General features: G+C 37.9%; 1 protein-coding gene across 5 annotated transcripts in view; it reads left to right on the top strand.

Annotated features, from left to right (window-relative positions):
• The window catches only part of Dtna (dystrobrevin, alpha), a 328,938-nt gene that overhangs the window by 283,422 nt on the left and 27,330 nt on the right, over positions 1 to 18,186 (top strand). For 4 of the 5 annotated variants that reach the window (XM_013014905.1, XM_013014907.1, XM_013014908.1 and 1 more), the window contains 4 exons: positions 3,601 to 3,688; positions 5,934 to 6,031; positions 11,435 to 11,548; positions 16,859 to 16,955. In XM_013014905.1, coding sequence (XP_012870359.1) covers positions 3,601 to 3,688; positions 5,934 to 6,031; positions 11,435 to 11,548; positions 16,859 to 16,955 — 397 coding nt within the window. The remainder of the gene's footprint in view (positions 1 to 3,600; positions 3,689 to 5,933; positions 6,032 to 11,434; positions 11,549 to 16,858; positions 16,956 to 18,186) is intronic. The other variant, XM_013014910.1, reaches the window with a different exon arrangement.

Below are 18,186 nucleotides of genomic sequence, written 5' to 3'. Positions count from 1 at the left end.
AGTGCTAGCCTGAGCTGAAGAGCTGAGGGACAGCACCCAGGCCTAGAGTTCAGGCCCCATGACCGGACCTCCCAAAAACAAAAACAAAAAATGAAGGAAGGAAGGAAGGAAGAAAGGAAGAAAGAAAGGAAGAAAGAAAGAAAGGAAGAAAAAAAGAAAGAAAGAAAGAAAGAAAGAAAGAAAGAAAGAAAGAAAACAATGGAGTCTCTAAGTTCCCAAAAATCTTTGCTAAATCACAATTTAGTAAGCCCTTGGCAGGGATCACTTGAGTGTCCTAGGATGCCATTTGAAATCACTAGCAATAGACACTATCCATGTGTTTAAGATAGAAAGTGGGAGCATTCAAAATAAAATATTTCTCCATTCTGAAGTGCAGTGAGCATAGCAACCTGTTTTGATTCATTATGGTCTTATAGCAAGATTAGCAATTATGAAATCCTGAAATAAATAGCTAAAGCTGGAGAGGGTACTGAGATTGGTATTTATTTTCATGATTTAAGAATTTAAGGATTATTGGCCAGTCATTTTCAACACTTTGTAATTGAAGTCTTGAAACAATGGGATTCATCAGAATAATGCATCATTTACCTTTGTATAATTTCAGTGCACTGACAAAGCACATGTGCCCTCATAAATGGTTTGCCTACACAAAGGTAATAGCTCACCCTGCCCCAGTTCACACAGTGTTGGAAGAAAAACTATGGGATATGACTGATCACTTACCAGACAGGTTCCCCTTTCTTCACTTCTTACATCGCTAGGAAGCCTTTTTATATAACCTTCGTATTATTCATGCTTGCCAGTGATAAAAGATGCTTTTATCATTCAGGGTTTTATTATTATTTATTTATCAAAACACAAGTGTTTCTGACAAAAACCACTTTCAAGCATCAAACAGATCGTCAGCCTGAGCTTGGAGCATCCGGGAACTGTTACCTGCATAAACTGTGTTGAATTGGCATTTCATCTCTCATATGCCACTTAGGGATGATAACATGTTAAAATAAAACCAAATGGTTTCTTAATAGGATAGTCATCTGGTCAAAGCAAAGACAGTATACATTTCTCTTATTGAATTTCTAATAAGAAACTGGAGTACCACTGCATAGACATTGTTTTGTAAAGACAAATATCTGCTTAAAACATCAGGGTGGTTTTGTTTCCAGAAATAATTGTCTTTTACTATGAAAATTATTTTTGAACTTGTGTACTGATTTAAGCCTCAATATCCTTTGGGGTTAATATTCCACTTTATATAGGCCTTATAACACCTAGAATTTCTGGTCTCTTCTACATGCTTTAGATGTGTGTTTTATTTCCTATGTTGAGTTTTCTATTTTATTTTCCAAAATATTCTGGATGCTTGCAACTCCAGGATCTTCGTGGACCAGCATATCATATTAGAAACTTATCAGAAATACAGATTCTCGGGCCCCAGCCCACCCCCAACCCCCATCATCCCATTATAGAACTCAGAATCTGCCTTGTCACAAGATCACTATTCTTTTACGCTAATGCTCGTGAAGCACTACATCATACATTTTAGATAGTAGGTGACATTGTGAAAGAAGCCATGATTGTCCATGGACCTGGATGAGTTACTATAGAAGGCAAAATAATATTATTATACTAACATTTTTGAGTGCTTACCATGTCTTGGGCATTGTGCCACCAAATGCTTTTTACATGTATTGTCGCCGTTGTATCGAAGGCAAAAGAAACCTGAGCATAGAGCTCTAACTTAATAAACAGAGAAGCTCATGGATATTCTAGCCATTTACTATAGCCTAGAGAAAAAGCCTAAAATTGAATGTAAGCACTCAGATTAAAATGTAAGTACTAAGATTAAAATAGGTGTAGTTTGCATGAGGAGTGTGGAAGGGAACAGAGAGATGAGACAGACAAGAAAATCTTCAGAATGACCAGGAAAATGGGTACGGTGATGGACTCAGCCTAACAGTTAAGAACTGCTAGGAAGCGGCTGACCCAACATGCCAGAGCACACACTTTGGAACAAAGGTTAAAAGACTGCTGGATGTTTAAATGTAGGTATATATAAATAATTGTATATTAACTTATATGGATCTGAGTCTTCACAATGGACCCTTCTTACAACCTTAATGTTGACTTAGGAATGGATCTTTTTAATGTATCACTATTATTTTGTTCCCTTTAGAAACGAATAAGAATACAAGTATGTTTGGAAGGAGATGAATTCGTTTTTTTTTTCATTTTCATTGACCTTAAATATATCGTAACTGATAAGACAAACTAAGACCAATTATTCTGTTAATAAAATTAACATTATTGGTGTAGTTCATAAAGCTTTTTAAAATGTCACACACAACTTAATCTTGAATGAAGGGGTTCAGAAGCTAAGGTTTTTCTGAATTATAGGAGAGTTAATAGTACTTCTCCTTCTATTAATTTTGAGGTGCTAGAATCAGTAATTTATAGAAATAAACTATTTCAATAAATGTATAGGAGCCAGTAAACAATTACCATTAGTGCTGTTGGGAGCAAATTAGAAGTCTACTTCATCGGAAGTAAATATAAAAGGCAGGTTACACTAGAATAATTACAAATAGTAATTCTACTAGCTACCTAAGGCAGCATAGTACAGTACTCCAAATCTTAACATCTTAAAACAACGAGCAGTTATTATCTCACAGTTTCTTGAGAATTCTAGGTTTGATTTAGTGAGGTGCTTCTGTCTCAAAGACTTCCATGCAGCTAGAGTCCAGCTCTCCAGCTGGCCTCTGATCTCATTGGAGAGTGTTACCAGTAGGGATTTATTGCTGTTTCTCTTGCTGGTATGGGTTTCTCATAACCCAGGCCTCTCTCACACAGGTCTGATTTATGTATGGCAGCTAGCCTTCCACAGGACAGGCAACCCAAGAGACCTCAAGAGAAAGCTCAAGTGAAAACCATGGCCTTTTAAATCCAATTTGTGCACTTGATGTTCCATTTCCTCCCCATCCATAGAAGAAAATCAGTAAACACAGCCCATACCGAATGAGAGGAAATTGCATAAGAATGTGAACACCAGCACCTAGAGATCACTGGAAGCTAACTACAATTGTTTTTCTTCTCTTCTCGCTTCAGTAATTTCTAGCCTTGTCAGTGTTGGGTATTACTTTATAACAGCAATAAAATGCAAAAGAAAGTACTCTTGTGACAGAAATGAATCAGAAACCCACCCAACAGTTTGAAAGGGAGGAGGAAGGAACACAAGAATCAAACTATGATGAAGGGAACGATATACATTGATATTATAATAAATCCCCTCATAGGACAAATACATAATTCAAAAATAAAATAAAAAAGGAAACATCGATTCAAAAGGACAATTCTCTTTAGAGCTTTCTTAGTAAGATGATTGAATTGGATGAACCCAGGCTTTATTATTGACCTTCCTAATTACATATTAGATCATGTCATGAATCCAAATTGGAGATCATTAACCTAACAGAATTTTGCACAGCTCGCAAGTTTGGAGCATTGAAAAATTGAAATACCAATCCCACTGATGGGGATAGGAATTCATCAGTTTTTCTCAGGAATGTGCTTAACGCTTTCCTTCTTCCTCTTCTTTGCTAGTATGCTTGAGAGTTCAAACCGACTTGATGAAGAACACAGGCTGATCGCCAGGTACGCAGCAAGACTGGCAGCAGAATCCTCCTCCTCTGTAAGTAGCTAGAGTAAAAAGGACATATCTGTTGGCATCTGGAATCCTCGACTTTCCTGTGTCATGTCCATTATATCACTATGGTTGGTGCCCATAACCAAACTAATTAGCATGAATCTCTTGTTGATTTGTTTGTTGCCATATTCATGACATCATGGCAGTGGATTCCCAATTGGAAAATGACAGACTTGAAGGGTAAAGCAAAACTAGTTATGTTACTGTCCATGCACACATCTCTGTAGACAGAGGGCATGATGCCATTAACATATGGGACTAGCCATGTGGCCAAGGGAACCTGAGTCCCAGCTCTCTGTAATCTGCCATAAAGCTGTTTCCTTAACTGTACATAGGTCTACCTCTAATTATTATACATGGCAGTGCTACCTTGTATTAGAGTCAAATGAGAAAATAAGTTATAAAAAAGGTAGCAAAGACTTACAGTAGTCCCCCCAAATGACACCCCACAGATAAAATTCATTTCTCAGAAATGTGTCTGGCTCCCCCAGTCGACTCAGTTTTTATTATCTATCATTGTGGACAACTCAGATTGTTTATTTTAAAATTCTGGGTTTTTTAGTTTTATCATGAAAGACAAACATGATCTTTCTACATTCTTCATGGTAATATGAAGCTGAAGAAGCATTCTTTACCCTACTCTGCACAGGGAAAGCATTCACCATTTACCCTTGACTTGGTCCCCTGCTTCGTTTACTTTATCTCCCTAGTCTCATTGGACATTTGAATTAGTGGTTCTCTGCAGAGTGCTAATTCTCTATGTGCTTATAATTATTTGTATATGCACTAACTTCTCCAGTCTTTGGATCTTGTTTCCTTGAGAACATCAGTTAGTTTCATTCTTGGTCTATTGCTATCATGTATAAACATTTTTGATCTGCCACAAGAAAGTTACCATTTGCATTATTTTTCCCCTTATCAACCTCTCCATGATCATGTTTGAACAATAGTACAATTTGCTAAATGAATCATAATTATTAAGCTGCAATCCCAGTTACAAAGAGATAGGAAGCTATTTCTTTGGGTTCATTTCTCTATCTTCTAATGGAAACTCCCACATCTTCCCTCCCCATATTCTTCTGTTGGATCATTGCATTTCAAAGAACATTCTGCCTTACCACCTCTCATCATTCTATGTCCTGTGGTCCAGCCAATTCTAAATACAACACAAAGAACCCCGGAGTTCGCTCATCTACTCTCAATAGGTCAGCTCAGTGGTCATCTTAATAATGCAGCCATGTTTCCTTTGTGTTACTGTTGAACCGTGCACATACCTTATATAATATAATATATATTCCTGATACATTATGTATATAATATATACATATATCCATTGAGGACAAGAGACATTTGCCCCAATATTTGATATGTAGTAAGTATGGAATAAAAATGTATTGAATAGAAGAATGAATATACTGATATATTTGAGTTAGCCTAGCAGTTAAGGAATTTCACTCGAATGAGAACAATCATATACCTTCAAGTTCAAAACTTGAGTCTGAAATATTTCCTATAAAACAAGGAAATAGTCAATGAGTTCAGTGAACATATTTTCATGTGTGCCAATGCCAGTGCTTGAACTCAGGACTTCATGAGCTCATTTAGTTTTTCCCCCTCAAGGCTGGTGCTGTACCACTTGAGCCACACCTTATATTTTCAATTGAAATATAATTATGCATAGATTTAGGGCACAGTACACTATTTTGGCATACATTTAGGATATAAAGAGCCTATCAGGGTAATTAACATATCTATCAATTCAAACATTTATCTTTTCTTTGTATTGGAAACAACACAATCCTTTTGTGGACATTTGAGTGACAAAATGACAAAAATGAATGAACAGTAATTCTAGAGAAAGAGTTGTGTCAACAGTAACACATTCATAAACCTACTTATACTGAGAGAGCAAATGCAGGAAGGAGCATTGTAAGAGTACAACAGTTTCCCAGAGACTTCAGGTGGGGAAGGTTCAAGAAACAATCTTTCTTCCTTTGTGTATTTGCTGCCAAAGTTCTGTTCTGCTCTCCATTGCAAGGATAAGTTCTAGATCTGCAGAAAAGCTGGTTCTTGGTGAAAGAAGAGTTAATTCGTTGTATGTATTTACCAGTTTTTTGTTTAGCTAGAAAGTTTCCTCTTCCTTGTCTGCATATCCCATGACTGTTGCCTTCCTAAACATCTGTGGATGTACATTCCCAAATATTAACTGTGTGCACAACTTATTTTACAGCAACCAACACAGCAGAGAGGCGCTCCTGACATCTCCTTCACCATTGATGCAAATAAGCAACAAAGGCAGCTGATTGCAGAACTAGAAAATAAGAACAGGTAAGGCTTTGTAAATATGTTGGCTTTTTGATCAATATATATTCTCATTAATAATCTATGTCTTAAAGTCTTAGAGGCTTTCTTGTATGTCTGTTTAAAGGATTATATTTTGAGTTGTTGACTACTGTCCTTGGAAAAGCTGGTCTATAAAAAAATACACAAATAAGCTGATCTACAAAAGCATCATAGGAAAAACTCTTTCACTTGCTGTTTCTTTTTCTGTGCACACCATCATCACCCAGTGGTTCAGACCAAATATCTTTATGTCCACTTCATCTGACAGTCCTTTCTCTTTCTGTCAATTTCTATCTTCATGATACATCCCCAAACTTCCCATTACCACCAACACTCAATCTAACCTCTTGTTAAAAAAAAAACATGTATCATGGCTTAGAATGGTGCTTCATTCCTATAATCCTAGATATTCAGGATGTGGAAATTTGCAGGACCATAGTTTGAGGACAGCCCAAGCAAACGCTCATAAGATCACATCTCAACCATAAAGCTGGAAGTGATGGTATTTAACTGTCTTGCCAGCTAGGTGGGAAGCATAACTGGGACGATCATGGTCCAAGCCAACCCATGCAGAAATATAAGATCCTATTTGAAAAATAACAAAGCAAAAAGGGCTGGGAGCTTGGTTCAAATGGTAGAGGACTTGAGTTCAAATTATGCTATTGTCAAAATAAGTATTTATTTAGAAAACGTATATCCTGTTATTCTCAGGAAAGCCCTCCAATGATTTTTCCATCCCACTTTGATTAAAACCTAATCCAATTATGGTCTTCAAGGCCCTCCCACAGCTGTTTTTCTAAGCTCAGTTCTCCTTGTACATCATATTCTAGCCTTGCTCAGCTTCTTTTGGTCTTCAGCCTAGAAAGCCCTTTCTATAGGCTGCAGGACATCCCCTTATCCAGGGCTCAATTCATCTGTCCTTTCCTGCATCCAACCTCCCTATTTGTCTCCACTGCTTCCTTCCTCAGCAAGCACTGTTCCACTTGTCACTGCTAAAATAATCACATGTATATGTTTGCTCCTTGCATGTCCTCTGACTTCCCTGATGGAAATAGAAGTTCTTTGAGAACCAAGGCCATACCAAATATCCTGAGACTAGAGATCCCTGCCTGGTATAGATGCTCAGTAAATATATGCTGACTTAAAAATGGCAAATAGCTGACTCAGATATCAAATCCAGTGCTGAGTGAGCAATGAAATGAGTTGCACATTCTGTACTGCTTTGAATGTCTTCATGCCTAATCCCATTTTGAAATGCTGTTCTGAAACACTAATATCAGCATGGAAGTTACAGAAAGACAAAGAAGAGGAAGATGTAATAACATAAGGCCTGATATTTTGGGGATCAAAGATCAAGGCATTGTTTAACTTCTGTAAATAAAAATTTTCTAGTAAAGAAAAATATCTCCCCCTTAATTGTCCCAGGACCTGGCTTTCATCATTAGGAGGACCCAAATTTGAATGGAAATAGCTTCATAAAAGTGATTTTATGGCTTCATAGCCTTTGAGACTACTACTACCTGCTGACTTCTCCAAAGAAGTGGGTCATATGTAACCCCTCTTAATTTGCCAAGTAATAGGAAGCAAGCATTTAAAAGAACGAAAAAATATGTATGATGAATAATTAGAAAAGTAAAGGTCTAGAGTTTCTTATGTCTGCCACCTGGAGGCTGTAGTTGCATGCTATTGATCCTGTCTTTGGACTTCATTTTGGTAATTTGTGATCACAACATGTTTTAGAGAAAAGGGACTAAGGGATGGGATTATGTCTGTTAGAAACTCAGGATAGCATAGCCAACTATATCAGAATTTGTGCAAGGTAGTTGCCAGTCTGTGAATTATTCTATTTCATATAACACTGACTATGCTTACTGTGTGAAAATAATCGTGCTGATTCAGAGAAAAAAAACATTGAGAAAAGAAGATAATGTTAAATGAGACATGCTAATTACAGAGTAGTAGGAGAGCAGTCAGGGGAGCGAGAGAGTCAGATGTGAGCAAAAAGCAATGAAGAAATCGTGTCTGTGAACCAGCCAGTGTGAATGTTTAAAGTCAACCATGTGAAGAATCACGTGGACTTTCTGGTCCCTGGTTTACCTGTTCCTCTACCTCTCCAGAGCTGTCTTCTGCATCCAATGAGATATTGGGATAACACACTGAAGGAGAAACTGAGGCTTCCTTTAAAGAAATACTTCAGGGAGACCTACCACCATGAGAGGCTCTATACCATTCAAAAATTATCAGGGATTGCCATGAATGTTTAAATGATCTGGCTACGCCTTGATGTCTTTTTTACTGCTCATTTTCTGGACTTTTTGTATTGCTCTCTCTCTGAAAGCATGCTTATAGAACCAGAGAGAAAAAAAAAGAAAGAAAACAGAAAGAGTTTTATCCTGCTCCTGAGTTCTTTTATAACTCCTAGAGTTTTCCTCCCCACCCCTGAGAACCAACTGATATATCCTAAACTCCTTCTAAGTCAGCAGCCTAACCTCACACTCCACAAAGACCCTAGGGCTTCCCAGATGCTTGTCTGAGTCAGGGGTCCAATGGTCTCCATAGTGACAATTAGTCCACTAGACAGATCTCTGCAACAAAAAGAAAAATAGAATTCCTTACTTTATTTCACAATTGTGTTTACTATAGGTAATTCATGAACATGTGTGTTGGTCAGCCTGTCCGTCACTGTAACAAAAATACTTGAGAAAACTAACTTTAAAAAAAAAGAAATGTTTATTTTGGCCCATGCTTTCAAAAGTTTTTCCATTCATGGTCATTTGACGCCATTGTTTTTTTGGCATATGGTAAAGTAATAGGTCGAAGAAGAAGCCTGTAGTGAGAGTCTAGTCACCGCATGACATCCAGGAAATAGGGAGAGAGAGAGACAGACAGACAGAGACAGAGACAGAAACAGAGACAAAGGAGACTGGTGTCTGTGTCTCTTTAAGAACATGCTTCTATCTACCTAACCTCCTTACACAAGGCCTCATTTTCTAAAGTTCCCATCACTTCTCAGCAATGCCACAGGCTGAAGATCAGTCTTTTAATCTACGGGCCTGTGTGGGATACCCCAGATCTAAACTATCATAAATGTCAGAGATAATCTTTCAAAGAGAATGCTTCCTTATAGCACCTTTGGAGGCACCAGTTGGAGTTAGTATGAAGGGGTCACAGGACTCTTCAAATTGAACTGTATTCGTCATTGCCTGCATAGGCTTCACCAGTCAAAGCATGTACTAGAAATGAGATTGTCTGAGACACAGGATTAGAGCTATCTAGCTTTAGTTCAAGTCACCTTTACCACCTACTTGTTGAACTTAAGCAAGTCTTCCAATTGGTCCATGACTTGATTTCCTCATCCATGAGCCAGAAATAATACACGTATCATGTATCTGTAATAGGATTAAATAAAATAAAATTTTTTAAAGACAGCACTATTTTGACCATGTATGTTACATATCAGTTCATTTATTTTCATCAAAACTGCTTCTTTCTTTTCTATTTTTCCATGATGGCTCAGTCATGTTTTTGTTCTTGGAATCTACAAAGGAAAACTGGCCAGAAGCATAGAAACCAGTATATAAACACTAAAGGAGATCTTGGAAGTCTCAGTTTACTGATTTTTTTCAGGCTGAGCTTTATGGGATCCTGGGGACCTTTAAAAAGAGGAGGGCTACCAAGCAGAAACTCAGCCCGTCTCAAACCTCAGCAGCTCCCTCTGAATTGTCCAACATGGAATATAGATATCTATGGAAGAGCTTTTTTAAAGAAAAACTTCTACCTTGAGACAACAATGGAGACAAAGACGAAATTAAAAAAATCACTGAACTATTGTCCAGTATTCTCACTATAATTGTGACATGTATAATGACCTACTGGTAATTAACCTCTTGATTCTTATGTGTTCATAAAACAGGCAGCTGTAAATCAACCTGTCCACTGTAAAAACAAAAAAGTTATTCTCTTTTGGTTATTTTGAGATATGTAATAATTTGTTATAAAATAGTTTTACTCCTTAGCCAAGTGCCAGTGCCTTAGACCTGTAATCTTAGTTACTCAGGAGGCTAAAATCTGAGGATTGAGTTTCAAAGCTAGCCTGGGCAGGAAGTCTATGAGACTCTTGCCTTAATAAACTACCAAAAAGCCAGAAATGGATCTGCAGCTCAAGTGGGAGAGCACAAGCCTTGAGCAAAAGAGCCCAGGGAAAGCAGCCAGATCCTGAGTTCAAGCCCCAGGATTGACACACATTTAAAAAAAAAAGCCATACTCTTTTGCTGTAGAACACTAAATGTATCCCTTACTAATAAGTATTTTGGTGCCCAATCAAAGATTGGTTTAAAAGTCTCCAACTCAAAGAAATGCTAATTACTCTGATTTGTTTGTACACGAGTGTCAGATGATCATGTCATACCCCATGTGTACAACTATTGTTTCAATTAAAATGTCTTTTAAAAGCACAGAAAGCCATCCTCCAGGTTCACCAAGCTTAACGTCCTTTCTCAGCAGTTTGCTCTGTCTCACTGGCTTTGTGCTTTGTATGAGGTAGCAGAATAATGTTCACCAGCCCCCAAGAAGATGTGACTTGTAACCTTGCTTAATGGCTTCTGATTCACTTAGGGATCATTTGCCTTTAGCTAGTCGCATATCATTCATGGCTAGCCTAATGCTCACCCAAATGCAGGGCAGCCCAGGCCCAAACATCAATAACAGGCTGACATGTCTCACCCCAATAGCATTTGATGTCACACACACTCAATTACAGTGAATCCTTTTAAAAACACTTCCAAGGCTGCCCTTGCTGAGATCCATTGTTAAAGCAGAAGATGTTAAGTTTAAAAAAAAGAAAGAAAGAAAGAAAAAGAAAGAAATCTGCCAACCTTGGGTTTCTTACTCAGTGAGAAGAATTTTATTCTTGGTGAGAGAAAATGAGGTTATTTAGTTTCCTCATATGGACACCATTTATCCTTATTTTCCCTTCAAGCACCTCTCAGTAGCTGTGAGTCCTTTTTGGTGTCAGAGAGTGGTCATAAATAATGTGAAGATGCATTTTTGTCTCACAAGCAGAGCACTCATCAAAGTTAGACACAGGACCACGGCACCACATGACTTCCTGGAACGATGGTGGGTGCTGGGTATAACTCAGTGGCACACTCAGAGCCTTCATGGCATAGACATGCTGGAGATGAGATCATCCTCTCCTCACCCACAGCATCCAGCCAGCTTCAGTCACAGCCTCAGAAGCTCAGAGGTCGTTGCTTAGTAAAGGTCAGCTGTGCTTCCAAACATAGGATGATCCCTTTTCCCTTGGTCCTGCTGGGCCTTGTTGGTCCACATGTTAGTATCCTGAAAGTTAGCTGGCTGCGATTTCTCGCCTTCCTCTTCTCTCCCAAGAGAAATCTTACAGGAGATCCAGAGACTGCGGCTAGAGCATGAACAAGCCTCTCAACCGACGCCAGAGAAGGCACAGCAGAACCCCACCCTGCTGGCAGAACTCCGGCTCCTCAGGTAAGCCAGGGCATCCAAGTCAACTCAGGGCACATAAACCTTTGAGATCGCTAATACAATCTAACCACATACAGCCAGAAAATGGACCTGAACTGACACAGCTTCTGACATCGGTTTGTTTTTATTAGCACACTTTTTATTAATGGCTGACATTTGGGTGATTTAGAGAGAAGTTTATATTTTATTCTTTCTTTCAACAACAAGAAAAGGATAGTGTAGTCTAGCTCAGAAACCAAGTGTCTCACTAGAAAAAAAAATTAACCGCTCTTCAGAGGTATTTGAACACCACATTATTTGTTGCAAATGCTCACAGAACAAAGCACAAATGCGTAAATAAATACAACAGCCTCCTAAATTTAAAAATTTGCATGTATCCTATCAAAAGGAATCTGATTTTTCCTCTTCCTACTAGCTTTGCATACAGATCTTTAAAAACAGGCACTATACGTTCTTGTTCTGCAAATGATAGAAAGGCCTAGTCTTTCCAAGTCTCTCATCATAGAATATTGGAGTAAAGGAAATGTTGAAGGGCATCTGACTCAACCTCTGAGTGTCAGTGTGCTTCTCAGAGTCAGAAAACTAAAGAATAGCCAGCCTTGAATGAAGACAATGTTTGTTCCCATTATACACACTTGCAAAATCCAAGAGTCACTGTAGGTGCCTCGCATCAGACTGGCTTAGCATTATACCCTGAATATGGCAGGTACTCAAGTGCATTTATGTAATAAACAACACAAAAGGTAATTCAAAGGCATTCCCTCATAGAAATGTCATAATGATCTTTCACAAGACACTTTAATTAGCAGGAATTACAATCCTTCAGTTAAGGTGCTGTGTATAGTCTAGATAGATCAGTAACCCTGAATCATGCATTTCTCAGAAACTCTTACTGGAAGCAGCGCCATTAAAAAGAAACTAAATTAAGCATGTTCTGTGGGGTTCTATTCAGATTTTACCAAGTCCCTGTTAATTGTAGTTATGGATGCTTCCATACTCCTTTCCAGTCACGTTTTGCAACCCATGAGCACTGTGGCCCACCTGGCTCAGGCTTCTGGTCTTGTCTCTGTTTCCTCTAAAATCCACTAGGCCTAATTCAGACCCCTGACTAGAAAAGACTCTTCAAAGGCTTGATATGTGAAAAAGAAATCTGAGGGCTGGGAAGGTGGCTCAGTGGTAGAGTGCTTGCACGAGGCCCTGGGTTTGATTCCTCAGCACCACATAAACAGAAAAAGCCATAAGTAGAGCTGTGGCTCAAGTGGTAGAGCGCTAGCCTTGAGCTGAAGAGCTGAGGGACAGTGCCCAGGCCCAGAGTTCAGGTCCCACAATCGGCAAAAAAGAAAATAAAAAAGAAAAAGTAATCTGAAGAACCCACCTGTTAGAGGCTGCTAAGTGTGGAAAGCTCACTTCATTCTTTTGATAAACAAAACTAATTTAACGAAAGAAACACATTCTTCCTTCTTGGGAGTTTCTGAACTGCTCTCATCACTTGTACTAGAAGTGCTTGCACATTTTTTGCGATTCTTCACATTCCATGTTACCTAGAAGAGGTAAAAAGAAAATGAAAAGAAGGAAAATGGGATGTTTATATCATCCACATCCACATCATATGCCAAGTAAATGGCACTAGGTACCAGTGAGGCTGAAATCTGAGGATTGTAAATGGAAGCCAACCTGAGCAGAAAACTTCTTGAGACTCTTATCTCTAATCAACCACCAAAAAACATTGAAAATGGAGCTGTGAGCCAAGTGGTGTAGGACATAAGCTTTGAGCAAAAAAAAAAAAAAAAAGCCCAGGCTCTGAGTTCAAGCCCCAGGATTCACACACACACACACACACACACACACACACACACACACACACGTAAAAGGCTCCTTCATACACACGTACACACAAGTTCAAATTGAAATCAGACCTAATGAACTCGGAAGTAATACTGAGTAAGCTAACGTTGGTCATCTCTTTCATTGTTCATCCTATTCTCTTTCAGAAGGATAATGGCTAGGGATTTTTCATAAGCATTTCATTGATTCCCCCCCACACACACCTCAAGGTAACTTTTGCCTTTGAAAGTATTTTTTTTTCCATTTGATGCTTAGGAAATGTCTAGGAAAGCATGTGAATGTGCTCTGGTCCATGGTGATATGTTTTCTGTCTGATATTCCTTCCTCCTTCATCAAGCTGTCTTGGGACACACTGAAAAGTTCTAACCACCCTTCTCACCCTACATTGTGGGCATCCCATGGCCCAAGACCAAGGCTATATCAAGGAGGCTGGATTTGCTAAGAACTTCTATGTGATTGTTCCTGGCTTTCAGCTGGTGACTTAGCTGATTTTTTTTTTTACCGGCCTCTATATACTAAGCATGTTTCTTGTGCCTGAAGGAAGAAGAAATACACTCCCTTGAAGGGTAACTTTCTAGATACTGATAAATCATATTCTCAGCACCAAATATTTTCCCAATTGGAGGATTTCACAGATACATTATATCCCAGATTAAGAAACCCTGTTGTGAGTATGCTATGTTTTATCCTCTTGTCATCTCAAGACAAGAAATCCAAAACAGTGGCCTCTTGCAAAGTGTCCTTTGGCCTTGGGTCACATAAACAACATCCACAGGAGCTCCTTATTGTAGCTGCCCTAGAGATCTCTTCTCTGAGCCCAACTTAGGAAAAGGAAAAGAAAAAATGTCTTTCATTTAGGGACAAAGGAAAAGGAAAAGATCTTTGTTTTTCATGAATGTATACTTTTATGGTTATCTTACAATTCTATGACCTTTCTAAATAATCATGTTTCCCTTTTTATTTTAGCCACAAAAAAAAAACACAAAGAAACAATCTGAAAGCGATGTTTATAGCCCACATGGGCATTTCTCTGAGCTAGTCTGACACGTGAATACCTCTACTGACCCAAAGAGTTGCTAGAAAATATGCACTATTATCGTGCTCCTTTTATAAATAAGGAAATAGAACTATAAATTTAAGTATAACTTTCAGACGCAATTCTCCGTCACCTCTAAGTTTTCATGTATATAAACTTTTTGCTTCTTTACCATGATACCATCTTCGAATTCAGATAGCATAGACATACATTTATCTCATATATAAATTATATTAAAATGTTGCCAATTGTCCCAGCACTATACTAAAAGAAAGCAGGTTCTAACACACACTCAAAATTAAAAATAACCTGACAAGGTCAGGCATGACATACACAGCAATAACCCCAGCACTCAAGAAGCTAACGCAGGAGAATTTCAATTTTCAAGTCTCCCTAGCTGTTTAGGAAGTTCCAGCAGCTTGAGCTGGAGAGCGAGATTGGCTCAGAAAATAAATACATAAAAACAAACAATCTTAGAGAATTTCAGAATAGAAATGGGCATACGTCTCTGTAGGGAAAAAATACTACTAATGTTTATTTTCTCCTGTCTTTACCACATACTTGTCATTGGACCCACATTAGGTAACTGCTGGTACAAAACACAGCTGTAGAGGATTTTGAACAGACACTATTAAATCTTCCTAATTAAATTCAGTGTCATTGCTTTAAGACCTCACTCTAATAAGACGAAAGTACAATAAAGTTGGTTCATTATTGAGTAGTCTAAGTTACTACTAGTTAACTTTTTAAGTATGTGTTTTGTATTTGTGTCTGAGTGTTTCTTAACTGCAACATTAGCATTTTGGTTTGGCTGTCTCAAGGAGCTCCTGTACCCAAAGGCCAAAAATTCTAGAGTAGTATTATGTAACTGTAACTCCTCTGTACATCACCTTTACAATAACAATAAAAAATGCCAAAAAAAAGGAAAAAAAAACTGGAACTAAATTAGAAGTATGATTTACTCTTGTCCCAGGGCTTCCTGTAAATGTGCTTGGACACCATGGGCAGATATAGTCAAAGAAAGACAACTCATAGATTTGTCCTTGAGGAATATTTTTGAGTAGGGCAACAATTACAAAATTAAAATGCCTCAGCCCAAGGAGATGAATAATAAGATACCATGGCGTTCCTCATCCTCTAGATTCAGAAAAAGAGAGGATTGTACATAAAATTAAAGGAACAATTGCTTCAGGAGTAAGTGGCAGGGAAAACTCTAGAAATATTCAGAAAGCATTGAGATGCTTATAAATTTCAGATTCATAATTCATTGTACGGTATGCCTATAAAAAAGCAAATTTAGAATGTTTCATTTATAACCCTAACCTGTCCTCCTATAAATATTTTTCAGCTGAATGAGTCATAAGCCTAACTCAGAATGACACTTTTATATTGTCAATTTTTCATGTCATTGTCCCTCTGTAGCTCCTCTTAATATGTCTGTGTCAATGAGTGATTTCCATTCACATGGAATATATATATGGTCAAAGAATCTCCATGTTTTTAAAATATAAGTACTAATATTTCACATACAAACAAAAACCTTTGGGACAAGACACAAAAATGTATATACTACTTATTCACTAATGTCCCTGAAAAATAATGGAGTTGAAATCAATTTGTAAAGTATGAGTATACCAGGGAAATGTGAGCTATTAATATACTTTACCATACTGCTTAATTTCTTTACCTTTTTAAAGATTTCTTGGTACCTGTTAGTGTCAACAAAATGATAGAGGGTAGATTGTCCTTAGAGCTTTACATTCTTGCTGACAGTTGAATAGACAGACATTCCACAAGACAAACAAATTCTCTATGTTCTTTTCAGTTATAGGATGATTATAGAGAGAACTTCCTTATTCTGGCATCACACTATGAAAACAAATTAAAACCAAATAATTTAGATTGATGGTAATAAGTATGCACCATTAATATCTCACTTCTAACGGGCACTCCACTGCATATAGGATCCCCATCTGTCACTAGTATCAATTCACAGAGGATGGAAGTGATCTAAAATGTATACTTTCAAGTCAGATTTCCCAATACAAAGGCAAACCCTATTTTCTGTGAATTTACAAACGTGGAAGATTGTTACTTTTCAGTGACAATTGGGCTTTTGTTGATTGTTGGAACCAGTGTCACAGAACACAGCCTGCTATACTGTCAGTATGCAGAGAATAGCTCATTGCATGGTTAAGCAATTCAGGATAGAAGGATAGAAATGTCTGAAAGGACTTTAATTTTGTTTAAGTATAGTCTAATTGTTTAACAATTAAGAGTACACCTCATTTAAAGATGGTGGAGGCCTGGTAATCCTGTCAAAGACCTGGCCATGCCCTTTTCCAGGTAGGCCGATAGTCCCACAGAACTGGAGGATGTGATTAGCTCAGTGAATGAAATACTGTTTCTGATGAGAGCTGCTTCCTTCATAGACAGCGCAAGGATGAGCTAGAACAGAGAATGTCTGCTCTCCAGGAGAGTCGGAGAGAGCTAATGGTCCAGTTAGAAGGCCTCATGAAGCTACTAAAGGTAAGACATTTCAAATAAATGTTTCCTATATCTTCTATTGTGGCATTTAATTTTTTGCACATAATGTGCAATGGCTTTTCCAATTATTATATGTGTTTTTGTTCATTTCAATTTTTAAAAAATGTATCCCCTCTGTGTGGCTTTCACAAGTCCCACGACTTCTGTGGGTCTCAAATACAAACTGTAAATGTGAATATTTCCTGAATCTTCCAAGATAACATATTTAACAAAGTTAACTATAAAAGACTCTATAAATAATACATTTTTATTGGGAGTGGAATTCCACTTGTAAGAAAGCCTTCACCTGAGTACAAAAAAGTACTGAGTCAGCAGTAGTAGAATGTCATTGTCAGCCCAGAGCATGAGTGTTCTGTGCCATGTGTAAACAAGCATGAACTAGTGTAGATTGGACCTACAAAGAGCCACAAGCAGGAAGTGAAACTTCTTATAGGAGAATAGTGAAGGGACCGTCCCCAGGCAGCTCAGGGTGAGACAGGATATCCTGATTTTCAATCATGGATCCCTCACATCACCAACTCACCATCATTTGTTGTTTTTTGCCCTGCCCTTTCCTCCTCTTCCTTCTATCTTTTCCTTTTTTTCTTCCTTTTTTTTCTTTTGCTTTATTCCTCTTCCTTACTTATGTTCTTCCTTTCTTTTTCTGTCTTTCCTTCTTTGTCTCATGTTTTTGAAAAATATTTTCTGAAGACTTTCATCCCAGACCTTGCAGTGGTAATATTTTCTTTTGTTTCATTTGTTCTATTTTATTCCTTAGTCAACTTTTCCCCCTGTTGGTGTCCCCTTTAATAATCCATTTGAAGAATGCTGTTTGTTCAACAGAATTTACTTTTCTAAAAATGTAGAATTCAAGTTGGATTTGATTGGTTTTTATTTTGTTTTTGTTCTTTGTACTATCGGTGAGAAGACAGGACTGGATTGTTAATAACCTGCTGCTGTGTCTAGCTAACTATCTATTCAGAACAATAAAAAAGCTCATTTCTGCTTTCCTTTACAAGTGTGTCAAAGAAAGAATCTTGAATCCATCTTTCCTTTTAATGGCAGACAAGACACTTTGACAAGCATCTTCTGCTGGTGCTTCTATAATTTCTGACACCATAGGTATAGGATGGAATAGAATAGAAAAGAATAGAATAGGGTAGGGCAGGGTAGGGTAGGGTAGGGTAGAGTAGGGTAGGGCAGGGCAATGGACCACCAGTCATCTTGGTATCAA

Source organism: Dipodomys ordii, unplaced genomic scaffold (genome assembly GCF_000151885.1).
Source record: "Dipodomys ordii isolate 6190 unplaced genomic scaffold, Dord_2.0 Scaffold25, whole genome shotgun sequence".
Lineage (NCBI taxonomy): Eukaryota > Metazoa > Chordata > Mammalia > Rodentia > Heteromyidae > Dipodomys > Dipodomys ordii.
Note: the sequence above shows the minus strand (reverse complement) of the source record. Positions and strands in the feature narration are given on the sequence as shown.